Here is a 26,575-nt window from a genome sequence, read left to right as displayed (position 1 = left end):
AAAATGTCTCCTAGCAAAATGTTATTGTTCTCCCTCACAGACAGAGTGACCACTGGGGTCACTGAGTGTCACCTTCCCGAGTTGGTGCCCAGACTTTCAGCTCCCTCCATGAAGCAGGAAATGTTGCAGCGAGCAAATAACTCAGATAATCAGAAAAGAAGTGTGGTTCTCCATGGGCAGGGTGCCCAGCACTGCACCAGCACCCAGGTCCATGCAGGGTGGTTCTAGTGGCCAGGACATGTCCAGCAGCCGGTGCTTAGCCCCCTCAAGCAGCAGCTGGCTGGGGTCAGGGCTTCCCACTTGGTCCTTCGCAAGGACTGGACTTGGGGTCACCCCACTGCCGCCCTCGGGACCCGCAGCTTCCCCTCGTGTCAGCCCCGGCAGACACCCCACAGCTCCAGGGCCACGCTTGTGGGGACGAAACTCGCGCAGACAGTCCCCAAATGGAGCCGCTGCTGGCAGGGAGTTTGCTGAGGGCGAGTTTGCTCCCTCTCGTGGGCTCTGGGAGCTGCTGTCTGAGCCCAGCATGCCAGCAACGGTTACAGAAAGGGATGGAATTCCTTTGCATCCTGGAAAACAGGAAAGAATTCTCTTGTCTGACCCCTGGGAGCTGCTGGCCCGGCACAGTGTAAGTATAAAGACCCCCAGAGATGCACTTTGGGCTGCAGGCTTCAGCAGTCCCTACTGCTTTTGATAACCTGAAAGCAAATCTGCCTTTTGATGGGATCAAATTTTGGCTCTCCAGAGCCCTCAGCTCCTTCTCGCGTAACACTCCATTGCCTTTATTGTCTCTGGGTCTGCTAATTCTGTCTGGATTTATTTCTTGCAGAGTTGCCGTTCAACCAGCTCCAGACTGAGTGGGTAACATGAATATTATAGCATTCACTCTCAGAGATGAAACAATGACATATTCCTCCCATTTTCTAGACAAGTACAGCTCTATTTGACGCATACATAAAAATCCAGCAGCTACAGCTGCAGTGCCCCTTTTTTCATTTCAAGCTCCTTTACCGATGTATTTAACACCAAAACATCCCACAGCCTGGCAGGCTGCAGACAGTAACCTGGGAAGGGAGAACAAGCCAAAGCATTATGGAGTGTGTAGAAACCATGTGACCCTGCGTTTTACCACAGATTAGTCTTAAATATCCTATGTTCTCTGGGAAATGAAGCACCGCACCCTGCAGCACCCACAGGCACGTGAGAAGGGTGGGAGGCGGGCAGCTAACTCCAGACTCCGCCAGGCCACGCCAGGCCCAGCCAGGGAGCTCTGAACAGCCAAGCCAGGCGCCGGACAACCAGCCCTGGCCCCGGTGCAGCACCCACCGGCCGCATTTCCGTGACCGTGGGGCCGCCCTGCTCAGTACGATCCCGAGGGCGGATTTAGCCTCTTTCTGTCCCCAGGGCCCGCCACCCGCCTGCCCCCCGGGCCCGCGGCCCCCGCGGCGGGGAAGCAGCCCCCGCCCGCCAGCCGCGATGCGCCTCGGCAGCCCCGCAGCCAGCTCGCGGGCCCCCTCTAGCGGCAGAAGGGAGAACGCCGCGTCCCCCCAGCCGCTCCGTCCCTCTCGGGCGCGGCGGGCAGGTTCCCATCGGGCCCCGCCGGTGCCTCCCGGTGGGCGGCCGCTGCCGGAGCGCTGTTCGGGCCGGCAGCAGCGGCTTGGCCCAAGCCGGCGGGTGCCGCCTAAGTGCCGCGCACTACAGCTCCCGGCATGCACCGGGACGGGGGCTGCACCTCCCACAGTGCTCCACGGCTCAGACAGAGGCCGCGATTCCCACAATGCACTGGGAAAACACTTTTTTTCTTTTTCTTTTTTTTTGAAGCCGCACCGCCCCCGCACCGCGCAGCCGTTAATAAGCGTCTGGACCACCCCCATCCCCCCTCCCCGTGCACCCGGGGGTGGCCAGTTCCGTTCCGCCTGGCGCGGCCTCCACTTCCGGCGCAGCCACAGCGGTCCCGCTGGCCGCAGTCAAACTACGTCTCCCAGCATCCCCCGCGCACTTCCGGTTCCGGCCGCCGCGGGAGCGCCCCCGGCCCCCCGGAGGGACCGCCGGGCCCAGGCGGTGACAGCGGCGGCGGGACCGGGGCAGCGCGGCGGGAGGGGCGGCGCTGTCAGGGGCCCACCGAGCTCCCCCTGTCCCAGCGCGGCCCGGCCGGGCTCGCCGCTCCCCTCGGGCCTGGCGGGGTCACCTTCATGGGCGGGCGGTAGCGCGGGGCCCGGCGCACGGCGGTGCCCGGGGCCTGGTGAGGCGTCGCCGGGGCAGAGCGGGGATCGGAGGCGGCGGGACCCGGGGCGATGTTCGTGCAGGAGGAGAAGATCTTCACGGGGAAGGTGCTGAGGCTCCATGTGTGCACCATGGAGGGCGCCGAGTGGCTGGAGGAGGTTCCCGAGGACACCACGGTGGAGAAGCTGAAGGAGCGGTGCCTGAAACACGTAAGGAGAGGTGTCCCGGCGGGCCCCCGGGGCTGGGGGCTCCCCCGGGAATCCTTTGGGTGTGTTGGGTCCTGGGGTGCGCTCGGGGGGAGCGGCGAGCCTGGGCCGGGCATGGGCCATAGACAGAGCCCAAATCTCTGTGCCTTCTGTGGTACTTCAGCGTTCCGGCTGGCAGTGAGAGTCATGGTCGAGGGGAAGGGCAGGTAAGACCCCGTGTGAAGAAACCAGATTTTTCCAACGCCCTGTGAACGTGAATTTTCGGTTTTGTTTGGTTTTTGTCTTTTTTTTTTTTTAATAATAACTCAAGTAACCAAATGGTTTTGTGTTCTGGTTTCCTGGTTTGCCATGTTTGCCCCCACCACATTCTGTGAAACTGTTCCATATGGAAAGAAAATGCCCGTTTCAAGAGTTTTGTATGTGGGAAAAGAAGGATTTGGGGGGAAATTACTTTGCAACCTTTAGTTACAGAATTTGGCGTGTGTTTTATGGTGGTATTTGCATGCGCTTCATGATCTGGTGGCTGTGCGTTGCAAGAGGCTTGTGAACTGGCTTCTGATGATTTTCCCTTGCCAGTTATAGCCTGGTTTGTTTCATGTTTCTGCTTAAGAACAAATAAGGAAAGTAGTAACTGTGGAGGAGAACTTCCCATTTTTAAAAAAGTCTTAGTACCGCCTTATCCTGTCTTGGCACATTACCTAGTGGGATATTTGGTGGGGAGATGATGTTTTTTCTAATGCCCTCCCTGTGCTCTGAGCAGTAAGATCTTAATGGACGTGTCCAAAGGGTGAATTCCTAATCACTCTCTGGAAGTGAAAATGTGTAAAAATGCCCAGGCATGGTCTGTAGAAGTTGAGCTGGAAGACACAGGCTCTTTGTACTCACGTGATCAATTACCACTGCTGTGTTTGTGGGTGTTAAATGTTAAAACCAGTGGTTTCAAAACTGTTGGACTGAATTTTGAATATCTGCCGTGAGTGTTTTACTCTAAAGCAAAAACACGAGTGACAACAATGTGTAAGATTGACAACAACATGTAAGGTTGTGACCCATGACTAGGACTGTCCTAAAGTCTGTCAGTCTGGAACCAGCACAACGTGGACTAGCAGCTTGAGTCGTAACCTGCTGAATTTCTTGCTGAGAGATATGTGTCTTCTATGTGGTGAAAGTAAGAGTCTCTACTCCCATCTCTGGGAGTGCAATTTACTGAGTTGCATTTAATAGCAGGGTTTGGTCTTCAAAGTCTTGCAAAGACTTTTCTTACAAAATACACTTGCAATAGGAGAAATACTCATAATATATAACTACTTAACCGCTATTTGAAGGGTAAAAGATTTTATTTTCTGAATGAGCATGCTGTGAAGTAAGGGGGGCCAGCAGCCTAGGTGCCCTCTGCCTTGAGCCTGCTAGTCTTTTGCTGTCACCTAGAACCCCTGGAAACTGCAGGTCATAGCACCTGCTGCTTTTCTTGTCTCGTAGTCTTTGCAAGTGTTTTTTGGTTTAGGGATGAGAAAGGCTACATCTGATTTGCTTCGCTTGAGGTAAGTGTGATCCTTCTTGAGGGGAAAATGGGGCTGCCTTGCTGAAAGCTGTGGGGTTCAGGGCCCCCCGTGTTATTACGTTCCTGGAAGAAGTCTAGTGCTTCCCTCTTGTCCTCCTTCAGCGCAGCTGAGTGATTAAGCAGAAGAGTGGTGCAAAGACTGCCAAAACAGGGTGGGGTAATGATTACGTGCATATGTGCAGAGCTGAAAGACCTTTAATTATCAGGAAGCTTAATTGAATAGATGCTTGCATTGCAGTGCTAGTCAGGACAGAAGACAATTGATAACTTGGCATGACATTTGATTTCATTCTCTCTGCTGCTTTGTGGTAATGGTGTGGATTTGCATAACCATTATGGATAATATATAGTTTTATGGAGGGGAAAATAGAAATGGAAAAATCATGACTCCTGATCATGGGTATGTTACAGTGAATCTTGATAGCACCTGGAGATAATTTATGCAGCTATCTTTTGTAAGATGCTGATTATTATGTTCTGTAAAGTCTTTCAAATCATTCTTTCAGGAAGCAGAGGAAGATAATATTTCTAACAGTTAAGAACTAGGAAGGTGGCCACTTCTCCCTCCATAACATTCAAATGCTTACTGATTTCTGAAGTGTCACTCTTGATGTCTTTTTTTTTTTTTTTCTTTCCTGAATTTTATGGTTTGGGTTTTTTGGTTACAGATAAAGCAAAAAACCACACCTCCCACTAATTTTATCTCTTGACCTGTAACAGTGTAGTGGTGATTGCTGTTAATCTGCAGCCTTTAGTAATGCTGTCTACATGGTCTGTGAACAAATACCTGATAATAAGCAGTTTCCCTTCCTAGTTATTTTTCTAACTCAAGTTTCACCATTAAAGTGTTCTCTTGGCACAGTCACTTGTCCCCGTGCAAGGCCCCACCACCTCAGTGGGAGTGGGCCCCGAGTTCTCCTGTGGTTTCCTTAAAAAGCAACTGTTGTTTTGGAGCCAGAATTGAGAAGGGACAGTTTAACCACAGAAACTCAAGCTTCACTTCAATATTTTTGATTCATAATTCTTGTCCCCAGTGTGGACAGACCAAGTACAGCACTGCCTTGGCCAGCGATGCTGTAGACAGCCTTGGTCCCGATGCTCTCATCATAAGAGACCATCGCTTCTTGCTGAGGCTCAGCAGTATTTCTGAAATAATTGTGGTCACGTACTCGCGATGCGCAAGTGTGGGCTGTGTGTGTATGTAAGCTCTACCTGTAATTTTCCTGGCGGTGTGGGGCAAGCTTTTAATGTTTCTGTTTCCCTTTGTCTTGAGCTGCCTCAGTGATATTCCACCTGGGGTTTAAGGTATGATAAGGAGTATCTGTGGAACAGAAATGCAAGGTGCTAGTTCTCAGAGTACAAAGATAAGGGGTAGGTTCATAGCTCTGGGCATGTTTTGGATACTTTGTGAGGGATGCAGATTGTTTAAGCCACCCAAGCTTTAGTAGGAGTGTGAGTACTATTTTCAAATGTTTCTGTTAATAAAAGCAAACAAAAAAACACTTTTTCTTATTTTAAAAACAGAAACTCTTGTGGTTTATCTGGCTTCTGAGCTTTGCAAATAGCATTTGACATCACCAGGGCTTGCAATTTAAGCAGTTGTTCAGGCACCTGTGAACAAAGCTTTCTCACCTGCCGGGCAAAGCAGCCTGCTGTAAACTCCAGTGTTGAAAAGAAATGCAAATATTTATGCTGGAAGCAAAACGATGAAACAGCAGTCCTGTCCTTACCGTGCTTTTGTACAAAAAGATCAGAGAGAGCTCATCCTCCCCAGCGTGCTGCACCTCTGATTGCTGGGGGAGCCATGCTCAGTAACCCCAGCCGTGCCCTGGGGCAGCAAGGTGCATCCTGATTTCTCTGCTTCAAGGTGAACCCTGATTTTTCAGCTTCCTTTCACTTGTGTGACAGATGCTTCCTCTGTGCTGTGCAGGGAATTCCTTGTCCCTTCACTAGTCTTCCTGTGGATTACCAGTGCTGTTCTCTCTCTGGAGAGAAAGATGTTTTCGGTTACATAAATACAAAGCGTTGTATTTGCTTCAAAAAATACTGTATTTTGGCAAATATGGTTCCCCTGAAGCGGGCTTCCACAGTGAGATCTGATGATTAGTGGCGGTCCTTCCTGGTGGTCTGTTGAGAGCCAGTAGAGACGTTGCCTGTTAAGATGGCTTTTCTATTCCCAGGGCCTGTTGAAATGTTAAGATAAGCTAAGTATTTCACTAAGCAGTCTCATTGATGTATGTACTGTCTATATATGCCTTATCATTCTATGCAGTTGTTAATGAAGTGGTTAGAGGAACAGGAAGAAGGTGTCCACAGGGCTTTTCTTTTAAAACAGCAACTTTTCATTTTTTCACTTTCACCTTTGTTAGTTTTATGATTGCATGTGTGCGCACATGTTACGTGGTAGGGAAAAAATGAATGATGGGTGTGTGTCATGTCTCCTCTTGCCCCAAACATACACTGCCCAGCTTCCATTTTCAAGTTCTTCCTTTTGGGCTCTGACTCTCAAGATCTGTAACAGTAATATTTTGAGCTTGTTTGGAGAGGAGGTGTTCCACTGACGTACTTTCATGCATTTTGGATAACTGATCAGATCTGTTACAGGAGGTACTCCCAGCTGCTTAATGTGTTCTTTGGCTTTTGTTCAGCAGTTAATACGCTAAAGGATTAGTAAGGAGCTACTGTTACACAAAGCAGGACTCAAACGTTCTTGCCTCAATCTTATTGAGGCACCAGAACTGTACAGAAGTGTGAGGAACTTGAGATCTGTGCTGAAAACAAGTCCATTATGTTTGGAAAAAGACCAGGTAGCTGTGTTTTCCATCAGTTGCAGTGACAACAAAAAAGGTGATGGTGAACTAAAAGGATTCCTTTAAAGGAGGCTGGCAATACATATTATGATGAACAGGGCTAAATGAAGCACTGATTTCAGTGGGTTTTCTGGAAATGGATCTGTGACATAAAGGGTGAATGCACTCTTCTGCAGACATGGTAAAAGTGGCTTGGTAGAAACACGTATTGAAAGAAGCATTATTAAAAGCTGTTTTCTGTGAGCAGAGCCGGTGGGGTCAGTACTAAGTGTCCTACTCTGTGGCAAGAACAGCAGCATCAATTTTATAGTTTTCGTAGTTTGTTATTTTTAATTTTGCCTTTCTGGAATTGCAACCACTATGCTTTCTTTTCCCACTCAAACAAATTAGAAGCCTCTAGATACACTGATGTCATGTTCGTGAAAACTATCACTGTGGATCTGGGAACCACTCTGTGTGAAGAGGAGTCAGTTCAAGGCTTCTGTGTGTTCTTGCTCTTTTTTCAGGATTTGAACTGGATTTTCTAGTGAATTGTCGTACAACTTACAATAGTAATAAGGAGTTAAGTTCAATTCCTACATTCATATATGAAAAAAATCTACTGTATGCTGATTATTTATGGTTTGGAAGGAAAGTTGTGAATGTAACTTTTGTTCAGCACTTTGAGCAGGGACCCAGGTTAGGGCTCCAGCAACCAAACCTGTTAATCTCACCTTGAAACAAGGTACAGAAACTACTATTGCCTTCCCAGTTTAAGGTCACTTAATGCCAAAATCCCTGCTGGCAGTTGTTTGTTTACTCTGATAGTATGTGTAAATAGTAATTATTAGATGAAGCAGAGAGTCTCTCCTCTGTTTTGACACTAGTTACAAATGAGAAATACGCTGCACTATTATAGCCTTCCCTTCCATAAAAACACTAGATGCTCTTTCTAGATTTACATTCTTGGTTCATGGTACTACCCCCAGACTTCTCACAAGGGTGAGTGACCTTAGCAATCTGTTGCAGAATTAATTAGCTGTGGGTCCTAGAGCATCCTTGCTTTGCTCCAAATCTCCGTAGGGCTGAGTATAGGACCAAGCACTCAGAAGTGTGATAGAGATGTTCTGTACTGCAGAAGTGTAAATCCACTCACATAGGCTGGTGCCCTTGAAGGGCTCATTTGGGATGGCTGGGCTGTAATGTTAGGTCTTTGAAACTGTCTGGTTTTAGAGCATCATAATTAGTTGGAACTTAAATCATAGAATATCTCCAGTTGGAAGGGACCCATAAGGATCATCAAGTCTAACTCCCAGGTGTAGCTATTTACAGCATCAAGGAAGGAAGGCTAGAATCCTTCCTTTTGTTGATTTTTCTTCCCAGCCAGAAGCTTGGATATGCAGGTAGAAACCTACCACAGTCAGTACTGTTACAGTGCAAATCAAGCCTCGGTTTCTTTAATAAAATACATTTTGTGCATTGACCTCTAGCTTACGCTATTAAGAAGCTAGTAAATGATGGCACAGCTTGTATGTGGAGAATCTTATGTGCGAAGTGCAGTGATTCATGCAGTAGGTTTATTCCTGTCTTCTGATCTTCAATATTTATCATATTCTGCAGTGTGTACCTGGGAGCTTGGAGGATCCAAAAACCATGACACATCATAAGTTGATACATGCTACTTCTGAGAAGGTGCTGACAGACACAAAAACAGTGTTGGAGGAAAACATTCAAGATAGAGGTAGGATTGTCTGGTTTTTAATCCTGTCAGTCTGGAAACAGGAGATTGTGTTTAACTATTTGGCAGGTTCGAAACAGTAACTGTTTTAATACCTACTCTCTGCTTTGGCATAGGAAGTTAATAAGGTGGCAAAAAAGGAAGAGGAAAAAAGGCTCCCCCCCTCCCCCAAGACCCAGAGAAAGCACCTTGGGCAGTTTGCATTTCTTTACTCTTCCTTTTAAGAGTTGAAAAAGAATTAGGAGTGTTTATTAAGTCAAGAAGTTAAACACAGAATTTTAATTTCTTTTTAAAGGAATTTTTTAAACCTCCAGGGCAGCATTTATTCTTCAAAATGATTCAAAAATAAATATGATGGCTGAGTATTCAAAGACAGACAACCCAGTGCTTTTGGGAGGTTTCTTGAGGTCTCCAGGTCAAGTGGAAGGATGATTGCTGAAGTATATCTGAGTGTCTGCCTTTTAGATCTCAATCTGTCCTCTGCAAACGTAGGTCAGAATCCATGACACTATAGTATCACTGACTACAGCAGCATGTGAGGTATGTATTTGCTCCTGAACTTTAAAGGTGTAGAGGAGTAATGTGAAACAAAAGAGTATCTGAAGATGAGAGCTGGAGTCAGTCTTTACTGGACAGCTTAAGCTAATGGCCCCTTCTGGAGATAAAGGGCAGTGGTGCAGAAAGTGAGTGAAGCAGAGCTGCTGTAGACTGAAATTATTGTCTGAACCAGAAACTCAGCAGGAGTAGAGTTCCTGGGTTTCTGCCTGTGTTCATGCAGGCTGGAGAACTGCTGCCATGAACACAAGCAGTTTGGTGTCTCTTCCAAGGCAGTATCACCTATCACCTTTAGAGCTGAACAGCAGCTGAGAAGTGCCATCGTAGGCAAAGGCAAAGGGACAGCATTTTTGCTGATCAGTGGTGTATTATTTCTAGGCTGGCTCCTACAGAGTTTTGAATTGCAGTTTGCAGCAGCTAAGCAGTATTAACCATGTAGTCATAGTAAGCTGTCATGTGAATGCCTCATTGCTCCTTTTCCCTCTGCAGTGTGCTCTACCTTTCATGTGCCTTGCTTGTCAGGGAGACAAGATTGCAGCTGACAGCTGATTGCCACCAGCTGACTGCACAGGGCAGCCAAGAGTCAGCATGTGGATCCTTTCGTGTTCTGGTCAGCTGGACAAATGAGGGTTAACTGCCTTCACCAGCTGTTGCTCTTGGCTGCTATGTGCTGAGCCAGACCAAGGAAACTTGTACAAAGCATGCTTTGTTTGCTTTTTACCTGCTTAGTGCACTGGACTAAAAACTGTGTGCCAGGCTGTATCTGGCTGAAGGGCTGCAGATGCTGCACAGGCCTGCTTTGGGCTCCGAGCAGGGTGTCTGCACCTTTCCACCCTTAAGAACATTTGTGGTAGTAACTGAGGTGCTAGAAACCTGTAAAGCACCACGTGATCCCAAGAAAAAAAGGTACCTTGTAAGGGGAGAGTGTTAGTCTTAAAAGGCCAGAGCACACTCGTGCCAGGTGATATGGGCTATCTGAGACTGAAGACTTGTCCTTGAGACTTGCCCTGGTGGTCTACCAGTGATGCATCCCTGCTGTAGACTGTGGATCGCTCTGCTGCCATTCACGCACAGAGGTGAGCTTCAACCTGATACTGGCAGTTCTCGTTGAAGCTTGGTGCTTGCTTTGCTGCAGCTGGAAGGTCTCAGCTTAGACCCAAAACCACCCGGGAACTGTCTGTGCTGGTTCCTTCTCAGTGGAAGCACTGAAAGTGCAGATAGTCTCTTATTGTCGTGAACCGGTTACCGTACTATTAATGTTAGAAGACAACTGGAGCCTGTAATACCCTTTCTTTAATAGTGTTATACAAGGAGAAGAAATTGGTAACTGTCAAAGTGTAACTAATAATGGACCAAATTTGGAATTCGCTGTGCACTAAGGAATTGCAAACACTGAAGGGGAGCATGTAAAGCCATACAGATTTTAAAGTGTGAAAAAGGTCCGATGCTACAGCGGAATTAATACAAAATTCATCTCCAGGAAAAACTGAGTTTGTGAAGTATCTTAAAATAACTGTTTTCATGTTACTTTCTAATGTACTTCAGTATCATTCTCTTTCTAGATGTCTTGCTTTTGATAAAGAAACGTGCGCCACCTCCGCTCCCCAAAATGGCAGATGTGTCAGCAGAGGAGAAAGTGAGTGTGAAAGACCTCTCGACTTGGCTGTTTTGATTAACTGCTTTATTAATTATGTGTGCAAAGATTACTGTGGTGTACTCCTTTTGCTTGTAGAGGCAAATGCTGCCAGTTAAATTCTAGGGAAATTACTTCATGTTCCTTCCAAACTTTGAGGAAGCTGATACTGCATTTTTAACTTGGTGAGAACATTTGCCTTAGAACAAGACATGGAGACACACTCTGTGGAAGTAGTATAGATTTAATCTTTGAACAAATGCCTGGTAACTGTGTAAGTGTAGTTCAGCAAGTGCCTTGCTTTGTCTCTGAAACCCTTATAGAAATATGTTGACTTGCTGTCAGGTGGTCTTCTATCTTTAGCAATGTGTGGCTTGTCACCCTTTAACCAGGTCTCTAGAGCTGGAGTGTTGGCCCCTTACTACTCTTATTTTATTTTATTGGAATGTAATTGTTACTGAGGGTCAGTGATGCCCAGGATGTTGCTTATGCACCAGTGGTACTGCAGTTGATGTTATCATATAAACACTTTGGGTGGTGCTTGTGCTTGACATTGTGAACTCCTAGGGGTCTCTACTTTGCCCTTGCACAGCTTTGTTTCTTCTTGCTTCCTGTAGGTATTGGTGTATGTCTCTCTCTTCAGTATGGTCTTGCTGTGCAGAATGTCACTGTAAGAGTATAAGTTACAAGACTGGGAAATACTTAAGAGTTTCTACCCTGCTGTGTTTTGTCCTGGACTATAAGCATGTACTGAAAATCCAAGGCACCATATATCTCTGCATGATACTTGCAAGCAGCGGAGCACTTCCAGTGTTAAGCAGTTGTTAGTTTGTGCACAGTGTTGATACATCTCCTGACAAACCGTGGGTTTGAGGAGAGCGTGCCATGAGCAAACCGTGCGGAGCAGAATATGGTCCTGGGCACTGAGGCCTCTGAGTTCTCTCTGTGTTTGTTACACTTTCCCTCTTTATGCTGGAATTTCCCTGTGTGTTTAGGTAACACAGATAGGTATAAGGACTGAAGTGGGGCAACTCAACAGGTCCTCTTTTGCTCTATAATTACAAAATGATACTGGTGCTGTTAATCCGTTGTATTGCTAGACTGCTGTTTTTCTTAGTTGCAAGTTACAGAGCACTGCTTGATGCCTTAGTGAAGAATATGAAACTGCTGTCTGCTGTGCCGTCTTCTCTGTTTTGTGGATAGTGGGTTATGAAACCTAATCATATTTTCTGTCCTTCAGAGGAAACAAGAGCAGAAAGCTCCTGATAAGGATGCTATTCTCAAAGCAACTGCAAATCTGCCCTCTCGCAATGTGGATCGCACCGTGGCCCATCACAACATGAGGGATGTAAGTAGTATTCTTGACTTTTAACACACAGACACTAACATCCAAATAGGCTTTTATCTTGTATAACCTTTTCTCTTACATATGAATGTGATCCTCTTCTCTCTATAAGAGGAATTCAGATGTATATAATGTATATTAGAGTAGCTAGCTTAAGATCTAGACACAGCTCATACTATTTAGTGATAATAAAAAGCCCTGCTCTAAGCTATGATTCTGAATGTTGTATTTGTCCATGGAAGAGCCTTGGTGTACATATTGAATATCTGGCATATTTGAAGCTAGGGCGTTTTATTTCTTCAGTCTTAAATAGCTCTTTCAGTCTCAGGTCTTTGCAGTATTGTTGAGTTTTGGGGTTTTTTTCTCTTCCATGGTATTGAAAAGAGAAATTAAGCATAAATTTTGACTTCAGTAATTGAATGCTGATAGTCTGTAATGCTTCTGACTGTCTTTAGTGGTGTGGGAACTACTTTTACCCTTCTGTACTAGCAAGAGTGTGAAGCTGCAAATCTGCCTACATATTGCATGCTGTCAGTATGCCCTAGTAACCCGAAGGGGACAGTTGGCATTTAAGCTGTTTAATGGCCAATGTGACCTACTGAGCACAGCGTATTTAAAAACAAATGTCCAACTGAAAGGTATTTGTGATGCTTCAGCTTACAAAACAGCTTTGATCTATGTTGTTTGAGTTTAGAGTACTAGAAAGGAAATAGTAAACCAGGAAGGCTCGTTGGTTCACAGAAGTAAGCAGCCCCGGTACAAAGCTACTGTGACTGTCGTCTTAACAGCATTTCTGCAAGGTGAGAGTCAGTGTTTCTATGAAGCAATGAGTTTTCTTGAACACTGCACATCTTGTGGCGGTACTGGGTGGCAGGCTGTGGTAGAAATAAAAGGACCTTTCTGCCCAGTAGCTTTTACATCCATGTAGCACTTCAGAAGGGCCCAGTGCTTCTTGAGAGACTAAACAATGAGAATGAAGCTCTAATAAAGCAACCTTCTGTACAGGGACCAGACTGCTGCTGAGTTACTAACAATAGATATATTAAGATTCAATGATGTCTGGTAACTTCCTGTCTAAATGTTTTGACAGTTTCCTTTCTTGCAGTTCCAGACAGAGCTCCGGAAGATCTTAGTGTCTCTCATAGAAGTTGCACAGAAACTGCTAGCACTGAACCCAGATGCAGTTGAACTATTTAAGAAAGCAAACGGTATGAACATATCTTTATAGTTACTAGTTCAGTCCTGGCAACTTGTTTGTTTCCATAGCAGAAGAATTGGCTCGCAGAGTAAAGTCCAGACCTTGACGTAAAAGCAAAGCTACTTTTGTGGCAGAGATTTCACCTTCTGGATACAGATTGTGTGAAAGTGGTGAATTTGTGAGGTCCCTTTGGGATGGATGAGAAGTTCTATTTAAAACCAGAATTTTTAGTAGTGAAAAAATTGGAAAACTTTTGAGTTGCACTTTAGGGATGGTAAAGAATAGTTGAAAATGCAGAAGGTGATAGTAGAATGAGGAGAAAGTGTAGCTGTTGATTCAGTTTGTGGGAGATGCTTGCCCTTGAGATCTGCTATAATCAGATCCAACTTACTTTCTAGGTCTTCAGTGAATCTCCTGTATATTTACTTATGTGGAAATTCTGTGGTCATGTGAGAGTTAGCTGTTTTTCATTTGAGGCCTTGAACACATCTGGACAAAGTCTTTGTCCTGGAAGGATCTATCTGAGTCAGCCCAAGCTGAGTGCAGCAAATTAAATGATGAGATAGCAAATTCGGGGCAGAAACAAAAGAAGGGTTGGAAGAGAAGAACGGGGTTTGAACATAACACATGCCATTCCATTGAGAAAGGGGTTTATTTTAGCTTGAAGTCAATCTGAGTGTTGTTTTATTTGTGTATCTGTAGCTATGCTGGATGAGGATGAGGAAGACAGAGTGGACGAGATAGCACTGCGACAGCTTACAGAAATGGGGTTTCCAGAAAGCAGAGCTGTCAAAGCCCTTCGGTTAAATCAGTAAGTGTACTCAGCACACTGCCTGTACATTACTCTATATGGCTTAAAAAAAAAATTGCATCTTTTTTAATACAGTCTCCTTATGTGGGTCACCTAAAACTAGGTTGGAAAAAGCATTAACTCAGAGAACAGAGCTGCCTCAGGCAGCGCGCAGGTGTGGATGGCACAGGGAAGGGGAAACGGTGCAGTACTTGCTCTGGAAGGAATAGCTGGTCTGTGGTTCACAAGGCTGCCAGGCTGGCACAGTTTCCAAGTATTAAACTCTCATTTTGTTCCACTTTAGAATTCATATTTTACAGAGCGGAAAAGCAAACCTAGCCCATCCACACTGGTCTTGCAGCTGTAGAAAAAAACCTTTGTACTGATCCTAAAAACCTTCCAAGGATACTGTGAAGTCCAGGTAGCAACTGTAGGAAAATAGGAGGTAATATAGTTCTTCCTGGGCGCTAAGAACAATCAGCTATAGTGCCTTACTCCTGAGAGAGGTTTGTTAGGGCATTCCAAAAATTCCTAATGATAGAGAAGCCACAACATACTCCAGTCACTCTTTTTCCAGTATCTCCTCTGCAGCTCAGACTTTCTTCCCAATGTCCTCCATCTTTCACATTGTCACTGAAAAGCCGAACAGGCAAAGGCTTTCCTTTCTATAAACATGTAATAATGCCCGTGCGTCAAATGAAATCACATTTTCGGTTGTCCTGTTGTTATCTTTGCTTCTTCCTCTATATTCCTTGGGAAGAGATGTGTTGGGACGCTCTCAAGATCCCTTAGGTTGAGCAATTACACTGTATATCAAGTGGCAGTGTTAAGATCATATTCTGTTCCCTTGGGCTAGCCTCTCCTTCGAGGGATCGCAGATTTCTTCTTAAGTCAGAGTGGAGGAAGAAGAGTGGCACAGGTTCAGGTGCTGTTGCCTGTGGTGAATTTTTCCTCTCACGCAGGATGTGCTGTGCACATAAAATGTTTTTCACCCTCTTTCTTTCTTGTGGTGTTAACGGCATTCCTTGATCACTGGATGGGTGTCTGAGGTCTTAGGAAGCAGCAAAGTAGCTTGCGTCTGAGATGTGGTTCCTTGTAAATTTGGAACATGCTTTGCTTGCAGTCTTGTCAACGGTTGCAAATAGTCAGTGTTTCTCTTGTGAAATAAAGCAGATGTCGCAGAGAATAAGGTGACTCCCTCAAAAATGCCTTTTACAATCTGGGTTGCAGCTGTCCAAACTGAGCTTCATTCCTCAGTGTTCTGAGCTTCAGAGAAGATTGTGGTGCCCTGAATGCCCAGAAAATGAAGACGCTCTGAGATTTGCCCCAAAACTTTTATTATTTATGACTTTTCAGATATTAATTAACCTGCAAGTCAGCATACCACAGGAATAAATGCAGAGGCAAATGTATGTAGAACACAGCTGTACATCTGGAGTGTTTCTCATTCCTGTGTTTTGATTTGCTTTTCAGTATGTCGGTGACGCAGGCCATGGAGTGGTTGATAGAACATGCAGACGACCCTACAGTGGATGCTCCACTTCCAGGTCAGACTGCTTCAGAAGCCACAGCTGAAGCTAGTGCATCCTCCGCTGAAGCAACTGCGGGTCCTAGTTCAGAAGCGAGTGGGGAAGAGGCCAAGGATGAGCTGACAGAAATATTCAAGAAGATCCGGAGGAAAAGAGAGTTTCGTCCAGACCCACGAGTATGTGCCATTTATCTCCCTGCGTAACTGTTAGGATTGGAAGGGGCTGTGTAGGCACCATGGAATCCAAATAAGTGTTTAGTTAATAAATGAAATGGGATAGCTGGGTAGATGTGTATTGTGCTGGCTTGACAGTATTTTAGTAGAAGTCTTTAGGGACTGTTTAAATTTAGGTTGCTAAAAGGGATATTACCTAATTAATGCATTGCTGTCTCAGATGGCAGTAGCTAAATTACTGACACTTCTGCACCTGAAAACTAACTAATGGGACTGAAATGAGCTGCCAGACTCCTGGCATAGCTTTTTATGACTGCTGTTTAGGAAGGAAGGGTTGCAGGACAGGAGCAGGTCCTTCTGCTGTAGAAAAGGATAGAAGAGCATTTTATTTGCATTTAGAGGACAAGAAGTATCAGCAGCAGGTTTAAGTCTTGCAGCAAATTCAGAAGTTATCCTTGTTTTTAGAATTAGCTGAAATGAAAATACATGTTGTTATCACACTGTAAACTCACCAGGAGGTGCTCTTTGGAATCTAGTGCTTTGTTTTTACAACTAGTTGTTTCTTGAGATTTAGGTGAAAAGCTGCAAATGTATTTGATGACCTGAGCACGATTTCTAAATGGTTAAACATTCTCATAACAATATCTAGATACGCTTGTCTAAATATATAACATTCACTAGCAATATAATAAATCCAGGAAGTGAAATTAAATTGAGTGAATGGAACTACAAATGCATGTGAAGCTTGATATGTCAGTGAGATGTGAGCAAAAGCTTTGTGACATGAGAGAAGTTCCAAAGTAAGGTGTTTCTGTCCAGTTCTTCTCCTTTCTACCCCAGGTACGCTTGCTCTTTGCCTTGCATTCAGCTTTCAGTCTTGAGGTTGGGAACTGCCTTCACTTTTAAGATGTAGTCATCTTCCGTAATAAAGATGCTTTTGATACAGGCTATTTGAAAACTTGGTGGTCTACAAATGGAAATAATGGGGTTTTTTTACCCTACAGAAAGCTACACAGAAGGTGAAAGGATGTGATTGTTCTCACTTCTGTTTTAAATGTTACATTTATTAAGCTGTGCAAATCTGATACAGGCTGTCATTGCCCTGATGGAGATGGGATTTGATGAAAAAGAAGTGGTAGATGCACTCAGAGTAAACAACAACCAGCAAAATGCGGCCGTGAGTACAATGTCATTTCTGTTCCTGATTGCTACAATAGTCTGTTCAACTGATTCTTTTCATTGTTGAGTTGGTTGATGTTTTGATCTGTCATAAAGCATGACTGTTACTGGAGACTAAATGAGCACTAGATATTCTGTGCCTCTTTCAAATTAGATGCACAACTAGAATACAGAAGTTTTAGACTTTGTAGAGGAACTTGGCCTGCATGAAGTTGAGGCTGATTTGGTTGGGATAGCATGTGTGGATTTGCAAAAAGCTTTTGGGAAACTTCCTCAGACTCTGCAAAAGAGACTATGGTATTGTGAGAAAGGAAAAGGTATTCCCAATAATTAATAACTGATTAAACAATAGGAACAAAAATTATCAAGCAAGATATTCAAGCCATGCAGTGTGTAAATTACCATTCTAGAGCGATGCATTCCACAGTTTATGGAATTAAAAAATATGAAGGTTTTCAAAGACTGATTAGTCCCCAGTAGTGGATGATAAGGAAGATTATATGGATGCAGCTGACAGCCAAGGAATTTTCTCCTCTTAAGCATCCAGTGCTGGTTGCTATTAGAGAGGGGATATTGGGCTGGATGGTGCTTCAGGGTGCTGCATTGTAACCATGTTGATGGGGCTCCTTTGAGGCAGGACCTGTGTAAGATAATACACATCTTCCCTGAGCTTTGAAACACCCAACGCTGATGTAACTTTATTACCATACCAGGCACTACTGCTGTTCCCATTGAAACAAAAAGTTGGTTTCTGTGGGAGCAACACAGAAATGAATAGTAATCTAGTGTGAAAAGAAATGTATAGCTTGGTCTTAAACTGTGAGAGGAAAATACAGTTTTAACGTGCCACATTGCCAAAACTTTTGAGACTCTTTCTTTCTAATGGAGCCAGTCATGACATCTGCTGTGCCTGGTGATTTCTTTCAGTGTGAATGGCTGCTGGGAGACAGAAAGCCTTCTCCAGAGGACTTAGATAAGGGCATTGACACCAATAGCCCTCTCTTCCAAGCCATCTTAGAAAACCCAGTGGTACAGCTAGGGCTAACCAACCCTAAAACTCTACTAGGTAAGTCCTGCTTGGGTTCCTGCTATATATATGCACACTGTTTCTGTAGCTCCTAGCAAATGAGAGTGGAGACTGGCTGATGACAGCAAGCTTTGTGGGGTAGGTGCAGCTCTGTACCCTTTTCCTCATTTTCAGCAGCTGTATTGTTTGTTTGCTTCATACTGCAACTCAGCTAAACCCAAAACAGAACTTGGGGCTGTCCCAGGAACGATACTAATTCCCCAGGCTACTGGATTACACTTGCTGAACTCAGAACTTTAATAGCTGCTGGCTGCAATGCTTTTGTGGATTTAGGAGACCTTTTGTGTTCTCCCTTTGGCCATGAGGGGAAAAATCAGGAATGTCTGTCTAGAACTCTGACTGTTTCACAGAAAAAACAAGGCTGTCTCCTACTGTAGAGTTTACTGTGTGTTGAGGCCTGATCTTTGAGACAGAAGATAACTTGTAGAAGAGTAACCAGACAAGACGCCTGAGCTAAGGTCTTGCCTATCAAAGTTGAGATAATGTATGTGAAAACACACTTCCCTTGCTGGTAAAATCTGTGTGCTCACGGTCAGAAGGACTCTGAGCACAGCAAGTACCCAACTTTCTGTGCTCAGAGCCTGACAGTGGAACACGAAATCTCTGATGAATCTGTGTCTCTGCTGGAGGATGATACAGAAGAATGACATTGGCTCTGTGATGTATATAAAAAGTTTTGCATTTAGTCCTTGGCTTCAAAATTTACTTCAAGCAGTGCTTTTAAATAAAGAGTCTATGTGCAGCTCTTGAAAGAGAGCTTTTAAAAATACTACTTAAAATGTAATTAGGAGAGTTTGCAAGGCTTTAAATAATTCAAGAGCAGAACCTTCCCACTCTGATTTCTGAACAAATGGCCTCCTCATTTCCAATGAGGGTTCCACATTGCAGCTCAGAATATAAATAGAAAATGAAATGCCACTATATGCGCTTGTAAAGCTTGGATGAACATCAGAGAATATATTCCAAATGATACATCTGCAAATTGCTTCTGTCACAGATTTTAATAATGAGTGTTTGCATTGAATTAGATACTTAAAGAATGTTGTTACATCCTTGGGTTTAAGTTTTTGAGTCTATGTAAAAGGACATAGTTAAAGTGGTGAAAGGTGAGATCTGTACTTTATTCTGGGCTTTTCTGGAGGCATGCTGCGTGACCTTGAGCAAGGTATTAATGGTGAGCCTTTCAGAGGTGCTGGGTGCTTACAGCTCACACTAATGTCAGTTGGAGCTTTGTACACTAACACTCCTGGGAAAATTAAGACACTGACCTTGGTGCCAGTCTGTCAGACTCTTACAACACTATTTTGGTGACTTCTGAATAGGTCAGATGTGCAACTGCCTTTTTTTTTTTTTTCCCCTGTTCTATAATGACTGCTCAAAATGTCCAGTAGGCCAGCTTAGTGTCTGTCGTAAGGGTTATAAATTATTGCTGGACAATTCTTCTGCCCGATTTGCAGCTTAGCTCTTGTGGTAGCTGTCAGATTCTTTTAATGTAAGTAGAGGAATGAAAACTAAAACATTAAAAAAAAAAACCAAACCCCACAAATAAAAGAAAACAACAAAGCTTATTGTAAAGACAGCTATGTATAGAAAGAAAAAACTGCTCTTCAATATTTGGACTGCTGTCACTGTTTAGAAATGGAGTTAACTGTTCTGCACAGGCAGCCTTTACCCTTCTGCCTGTGTCTAGGCAGGTGGAACTGGCTGCCTCCCTGACATCCTGTATTTTCCAAACACCAGAAAGGAGAAAAGCACATGATACTCAGAGGGAAGATGCTGCTTCCCTTCTGACTTCAGGGAAGTCTGTGCAAAGATAGAGCTCTGAGATTTGGGGGCTTATGGAGGGCTACGCTTCTGCTGGCTCTGCTGCTCATTTCTGGTCGCCTTTGGTATGCCTGCTGCTTATTTTGCAGGCTGAGTTTTCATTTTAGAGGTGTTACAAGAGGGTAGCCATAGGACAACCGAAGTACAGCATAGAAAAGCGAAAGTAACAGAGGCAAGGGGGGGACAGTGCTTCCTCTGAACTGTCTTCGTTAAGTACCAGGGAGGAAGAAAGATATTGGTGCAAGAAGTAGCCGCTGAGAAGTTTGGGCTGGGTTGTGGAACAGTTTGATCAGAAGAGTAGAGTTGCAGAAGAGTCTCTCCCTACAAGTACTGGCAGCAAATGATGCGGTTCTAAGATGGGCATTCATAAATGGATGAATTGCATAGCATGTTCCCTGCTACTGCATGTAGATGTGTGCGTAGGCTTTAGCTGTTCGATCCCATATCCCTAAGGTTTGAGGTGGACTGTAATCCGGGCTGAGTACTTAGTCAGCTTCTGTCTACAGTGAATTTAATGCTGAGGAGTGGAAAAAGCGTAATGGCCGGTAGCATCCCAGGCCATGGAGACGTAGGAGTGCAAATGGTCAATGTATGATGTGTATTCCCACCATTTCTGGGTGATGCTTGCCCACTGTCTTTGAGTTGTAGCTATTTCTAACTGTCCTCCTGTTGAGGCATCCCAAACATTGAAGCCTTTGCTGAATAAAGGGCTAATTGAGTGTTGCAATTTCCATCTCTTGGCAGCCTTCGAGGATATGCTTGAAAACCCCTTGAACAGCACTCAGTGGATGAATGACCCAGAAACTGGGCCTGTCATGCTACAGATCTCTCGAATCTTCCAGACGCTGAATCGCACGTAGAGGGGAATGCCAGTCCACTGTGCCACTTCCTACTGTCCCTCGCTTTCCCTTCACCTCAGCGGGAGGGTGCATGGATTGTTCGGGGAGGGGGTGGATGGAAGGGGAGGGTGGGAGATCCTGTCTGACTGGGTCTCTCGCACGAGAGCTTATGTAGTTATGGCCAACTGAAGTTTAATTGCCTTGTGTATTTAGTGTTAGTGGAAGAGGTTTGAAGACTTGTTTATGTTTTCAGGTATTAGGTTTAAAATAAAGTATATCAAAAAATAGGAAAAGGTTTTGTGAAAACAATTAAGAATCTGATTGTTGAAACAAATTATGATACTGTTTGTTAAAAAGGCCTGTGACAGTAGTTTTCTAGCCAGTTTTGCTAGCATCTGGCTAGTGTTTACAAAAGGTCACTGACCACTAGCATAGTATATTAATCATCTCCATACAGTATTAATTTATGGCTATATCAAATTATGAAATGCTTTTTAAAATTGATTCTTAGGAACTGTTTTTTAAAAGTCCAAATACTGGGAGAGCAAGCACGTTTCTATCCAAACCTGTTTATTTTGCATTATAATTTAAACGGAATAATTCAGAGATGGAATTCTTTCAATAAATAGCATTACTTTTTCCTATTTATTTTCTGCAGTAGTGTTGTTGCAGTCCCACAGTGGTTGTACTCGTAGGAGATTCTCTGTCAGCTACATTAAAGATGCAGTATCTCTTTCACGGCAGACCTCGCTACACCAAGACTTGGATTCTCAAGTAGGCTGCAGTTCCGAAGTTCGTACTCTGCCATATCCTAGCCAAGGAGGGATGTGTTCACGTAGTGAGGGGTTTTCCATTTTTATGTGCACGGTTTTGGAAAGGGAGACTTGTGGCTTTCAACTTTGTTTCAAACTGTTTACAACAAAGCAACCGATTTGCATGGGTTTCTCATTGGTGATCTGTAAAGAAGCAGTACTGCTTAGGTTTTTATCTTGTTTAACATAATCTAAAAGCACGCTTGAAATGGCTGTTGTCTTTGAGACAGAAGTGGTTTTTCTTGACGCTTATTTTTAGTTGGAAATACCAAGAATTTCAGGCTGTCTTTCCTGTTTTGTCAGAAGACTGACTTGAGGTTTCAGACAGGAGTTGTGAGCTTTTATAACAGAACTCACTGTGAATAGCCAGCTAGTTTTTGTGATTGGGCTCTGCAGGTGTTAACTTTTTCAACGGTCTGAACAAAAAATGGTTTTTATTTTCAAATTAGTGAAACATGATTGATTTCTCTTGTGATCCCTACCGTGTCTTGTGCTTCACAGCCCTTTTTTTGGAAAGGCAGGCTAGGCAAGACCTGCCTTTCTAAAACACAGAGTAACCAGGTGGAGACCCTGTCCTTAAATAGCACAAAGATGTCCTGTCAGATAGAGAGATCTTCAATAGCTCTGCAAGTCACCTTTTTAAGTGTGTGGGGGTTGTGCAGTTGAGTTTTTTTAAAACGAAAATGCAGCAAGATGCAACCTGAAACCCTACAACAAGTTTTGGCCTGAACTTGGCACCTCATCTGTGCTGTTATGCAGTCAAGGCACTGAAGTTGCCAGTTTCACATAATTAATATGAAGGGTGGGGAAATCAAAAGTGCATGAGATCTTATCTTGACTTACTATCCCAGGATTTTTTTATTTGTAATTTCATATTAAGCTTTACAGTTCATGACTGCTGAACTGTTTATTTCTGCATTTAGAAATTCCAGGCTTTATAGAGATGCGGCTTCTGTTCAAATGGGACAGTAAAACCATTTTCTTAGACTCTTGCGAAGAGGAGACTGACAGCATGATATTAAATTGTAACCTTGCCCTGTAACTGTAAAAGCTAAGAACCTGATCCTGCAACCCCCAATGAGTTCAACACAACTTACTCATGAGTAGTTGTGACTAAATGTTGTACTGTTACTATAGATTTTAATTATTTTGTCCATTTTTTTTTTTCTTACTCCCAGAAGCTTTTTGCCTGTAACACTACCAGAAGACACTTGAAGCTGTTAAGGTTAGAGGCACATGTCTTTCTCTACCAATCAGGATTCTTATGAATAATCCTTTTAATGAGTGTTTGTAGAAGATAAAGCTGGGGAAAAACTACTCTGTAGTTTCTTGGGGGGTGGTGGATTTGGCTTCCTGATGAATAAGGACAGGTTCAGACTTAATGAACAGATACTTCACTAGCAGTCTTGATCTCTCAAGAATGTAAAGGCTTGTTGAAATGCTTCTTTTGGTTTCAGTAATATATGACCAGACTCTAGAGTGGCTGTAGAGCTTCCAGACAGGCCAGGCAAGAATAATCTCTTAGTTTTAGAGTAATCTAAAAGTTTGGCATCTAGGCAGAATCTAGGGGACAAGCCATATGGCGAGAGTGAGCAACCTGGCTTGCCTGCACTGGCATGGGAGGAGCTTCCCCCAGGACTCTCTGTTGCTGCTGCCAGGGTGATGTGAATGATGAACTTGAAGCAGCTCCCCAGTTTTTAGGGGGTTGAAGCTGGGGCATTCCTGATATGTGGTGTCTGACCTGCTTTGGAAGAGCAGAGTGGCTCACTTCTGAGGGTAAAGGTTCTGCTGCTTGTGTATCTCTGCATCGAGGGATTGGAGTGCAGTAACTGCCAGGGCCTGCTAATGAGCTGCGTGTGTTCTTCGGTGTCAGTTTGATCAGGGTGATAACTCTTATCAGCGCAGCCTCCCTTGGCATGCCAGAACACAATCAGTGCTGCTGAACCTTTTACAAAATATGGAAAAAAGCATCAGTAAAAAAGTCATATTTATATAGTAGAAGAAAGTAAGAATGCCCAGGTTCAACAAAATCACCTAATGTTGCAGCAGCAGTTAGGGAACGTAGGGGCAAAGGAATACTGCATCTTTAAAATGCTTGAAGGCTTGAGAATGTGGTTATTTCTGGATTTCATTATTCCAGAGCTCAACACTTACATAGCTAGGTGTTGGGAAGAGTGTGTTCTTCCTGATCTGCTAAACAGTGTCGCTTGGTATGGCTTTAACGTAGTCCTGCTGCACTTTTGAGAACTTAAGTTTCCCATGGCCAATAGCTGAAAGAGGCCAGAACTTAGGAGATGTGTTTGCAGCAAGGCATAGGGCTTGATTTAAAACAGACAAAAACTACCCTTGGGGTTAAACGAACGCTTGAGGAATTGATCAAGACATCAGTGTTGTTGTATGGGTATGAATTAGCAGTGGACTAGGGAGCTGTGTCCCCATCACGCCTGCGTGTGTTGCTACTTTATCATAGTAAGTGGAGGGGGGACTTAAGTCCACTGTGCTTGCAAAGGCATCAATTATCCTGGTTTTCACAAGACCTGCAAAAAACTGAAAATCACTGCTATTGACCAGAATATGCAGACGGGTCTCCAGGCATCAGGAGTGCATGTGGAAGGAGCTTTGCCTGGTGACCAACTGTCCTGTTCTGTGGCTGATGGGTAGAGGACTGGTGGATCTGGTCTGTAAGCCAGTGAGAGGTCCCTAATCACATGGGAATACAAGTTTTTGTTTAAAAAAAAATAAAATTGTGAGGCAGAACTACTCAGAGGAGTAAGGATTTACAGGTTTAGGTCCCATAGCTGCATCTCTGTGGTGTTCAAGTGATAACTAGCAAAGATGTCATATTTAAGTGTCTCATAATGCAGTCAAGGGAATATTTGGAAGCCTGTGAAATCAAGGAGTAAAGGAATGGGGTAGTAGGTGGCTAATAAGGTGTGCGTTTCTTACAGTTCTAGCTCTTTGCCCCATCAGTTGATACAGACAATCTTCTACCTTTTGATATTACGTGACTCTTGAAAGCTAGCTATTTATTTAAATATATATAACTTATAATTTTGTCATCAAAACACTGATATTTTTAATAGAAATGTACTATATGGAAGTTTGTTCTCAGGGCTTCATATTTATAATCTCTTTATAGGGGGACACATTTAAAGGGATGTATTTGGAAAAAGTGCCAGTGGCTACTTTACAGCTCAGACCTTGATTGTCTTGACCTGTGAGCCTGAGCTAGTGTAACTCTCCTCATAAACCTCTAGGTCCAGTCCAAAGAATCTGCCATTCTTTCTCTCCTGAGCAGTGACATGAGCCTTCCTTTAAGGTTCCTGCCTCACTCTGTGGAAATGGTCACACAAGATTACCCAGCTACTTCACAGTTCACTGCTCTTTACACCATTTCAAGGACGCTTCTGCTCTCCATACAGCTGGAAAATTAACTTGCATGGTTTTGAAAGCATCATCAGCGTACTCCTGCTCTTCTGGGAAGGTGTGAGGTTCACTCCTGCAAGAGCTCAGAAACTTCCACCTAATTGCTTCTTTTTGGCTGCTCACAGTCATGTCCCGGAACCTTGACCCCAACTTCTTCCCTCACTCTCCTGGAACCAAACTTGTCTTTTGGAGATTGACCTTCATATCCAAGAAACACTTGTAAGTGGTTATTGAAATCCTTTTTAGTTAGGACTGTTACAATTAATTTTTTTTAGGCGTTGTGATTCATGGGCTGAGGATCTTTTAATATATTTTGAAAGTTGTTTAAATAAGCATTGCACCAAACGAATGTATAGTAACGCTGTCAGCAAATATTGCCTGTGGGAGAGATACAGAAGTTACCAGCGATCTCTGCTTCAGTGGCAATTTTCCAAAAGTCACATGCACAGGGTAGTGAGTGTTTCATCCAAAGTAAATGCCCTGTTTTCTACCTTATAATAAGTTTTATCAACTAGCAGAACAGTGGCAGTTGCAGCTGGGTATTTCCATCTGATCGTATGTTTTTGCTTTGAGGCATGGCATAAGCAACCCACTGACTGTCCTTCTCTCTGGGCCGATGATTTGGCTGAAGGATTTGTGTTGGCTGTTGTCAGAGGCTGGACGGTCAGGGAGCTCGGTCAGGGTGGCAAGCCCCAGGTTCCTGTGGAGGAAGTGGCAAGCAGCATATATTCTGTCTATGTGAATGTGCTATCATGGTGGTTGTTCTTACCTGCATCCTGACATCTAGGTACAACAAAAGGGTGGGTTTTTTAAGGACCTCTTGCCCTAGATTTAACGATCTTCAATGCAGATCCTGTTTGCAGCATGTGAACTTCAGTAACTGTAAATGCATTAAATTCTTACTGAATTTGGGTATAGTTTTATATCGTGCTCTGGGGAGAGGGAGGAAATTGGATCATGTTTTAAACTAAGCCCCACAAAATGAAGTATCTTTGTTGCAGCAGGTAAGAGGCCTGTAGAGATTTTTAATTTGCGTATTTTTATCATAGTTTAATGAACTGTACAAGAATGTGATTTGCAATCCAGCACTTACCACAAGGCAGCGCCAGTAAAATGACATTGCAAGGTACTGAGTTCACATTTTTTCATTTCACCTGTGTATAAAATAATTAGGTACAGCATATGATAATTTTTCTATGGCACAGACACTGATGTGTGGCATGCACAGCTGTTTCTAAGATGTAACATTACTTTTATGAAGCTTAAGTAGGGCGGCCATCGCTGATCCTGTGGAATTCAGGGTTCATTCTGGACACGCTTGTGTGGGTTGCTGACCTCCCCGAGTGGGAAACCAGCAGGCTTTGCTCCCGTACAGTACCCTCCAGGCAAAAAGCAAGAAATGCTACTAATTTGTTATCCTTTCAAGCAGTCACTATTTGTCTACTGAAATCTATTCCTGGAAGTTACCGAGGTTGTTAGCAAAGCCAGACCTGTTCAGACTGAAACAGCTGCATACCTTTAGTGTGTGTGGAGAAGGCGTACCCATGAACAAGGCTAGAATGAACGCTGAGTCTTTAAACCTGCTCACACATACACACTGAAGACACTGATGTTATGTGTGTTGTAAATTTATAATATATCTTAAAAATAAAGTTTTCTGATTTATTA

At 43.9% G+C, this 26,575-nt stretch overlaps 1 protein-coding gene across 2 annotated transcripts; it reads left to right on the top strand.

Moving 5' to 3' along the window:
* The first annotated feature begins 2,026 nt into the window (after window positions 1-2,026).
* UBAC1 (UBA domain containing 1) lies at window positions 2,027-26,575 on the top strand. 2 transcript variants are annotated; one of them, XM_037399382.1, is made up of 10 exons: window positions 2,027-2,432; window positions 8,400-8,520; window positions 10,635-10,708; window positions 11,946-12,053; window positions 13,141-13,258; window positions 13,951-14,059; window positions 15,512-15,743; window positions 16,831-16,917; window positions 17,847-17,985; window positions 20,575-26,575. In XM_037399382.1, exons 1-10 carry the CDS (start codon window positions 2,295-2,297, stop codon window positions 20,688-20,690), a joined length of 1,242 nt encoding a protein of 413 aa, XP_037255279.1. In that variant the 5' UTR covers window positions 2,027-2,294; the 3' UTR covers window positions 20,691-26,575. The 2 variants fall into 2 exon arrangements, with proteins under 2 accessions (XP_037255279.1, XP_037255280.1); XM_037399383.1 differs by having other exon boundaries at window positions 2,029-2,432; window positions 13,156-13,258.

This window comes from Falco rusticolus, chromosome 9 (genome assembly GCF_015220075.1).
Source record: "Falco rusticolus isolate bFalRus1 chromosome 9, bFalRus1.pri, whole genome shotgun sequence".
Classification (NCBI taxonomy): domain Eukaryota; kingdom Metazoa; phylum Chordata; class Aves; order Falconiformes; family Falconidae; genus Falco; species Falco rusticolus.
The sequence above is the reverse complement of the archived record's forward strand: the minus strand, read 5'-3'. Positions and strand labels throughout refer to the sequence as shown.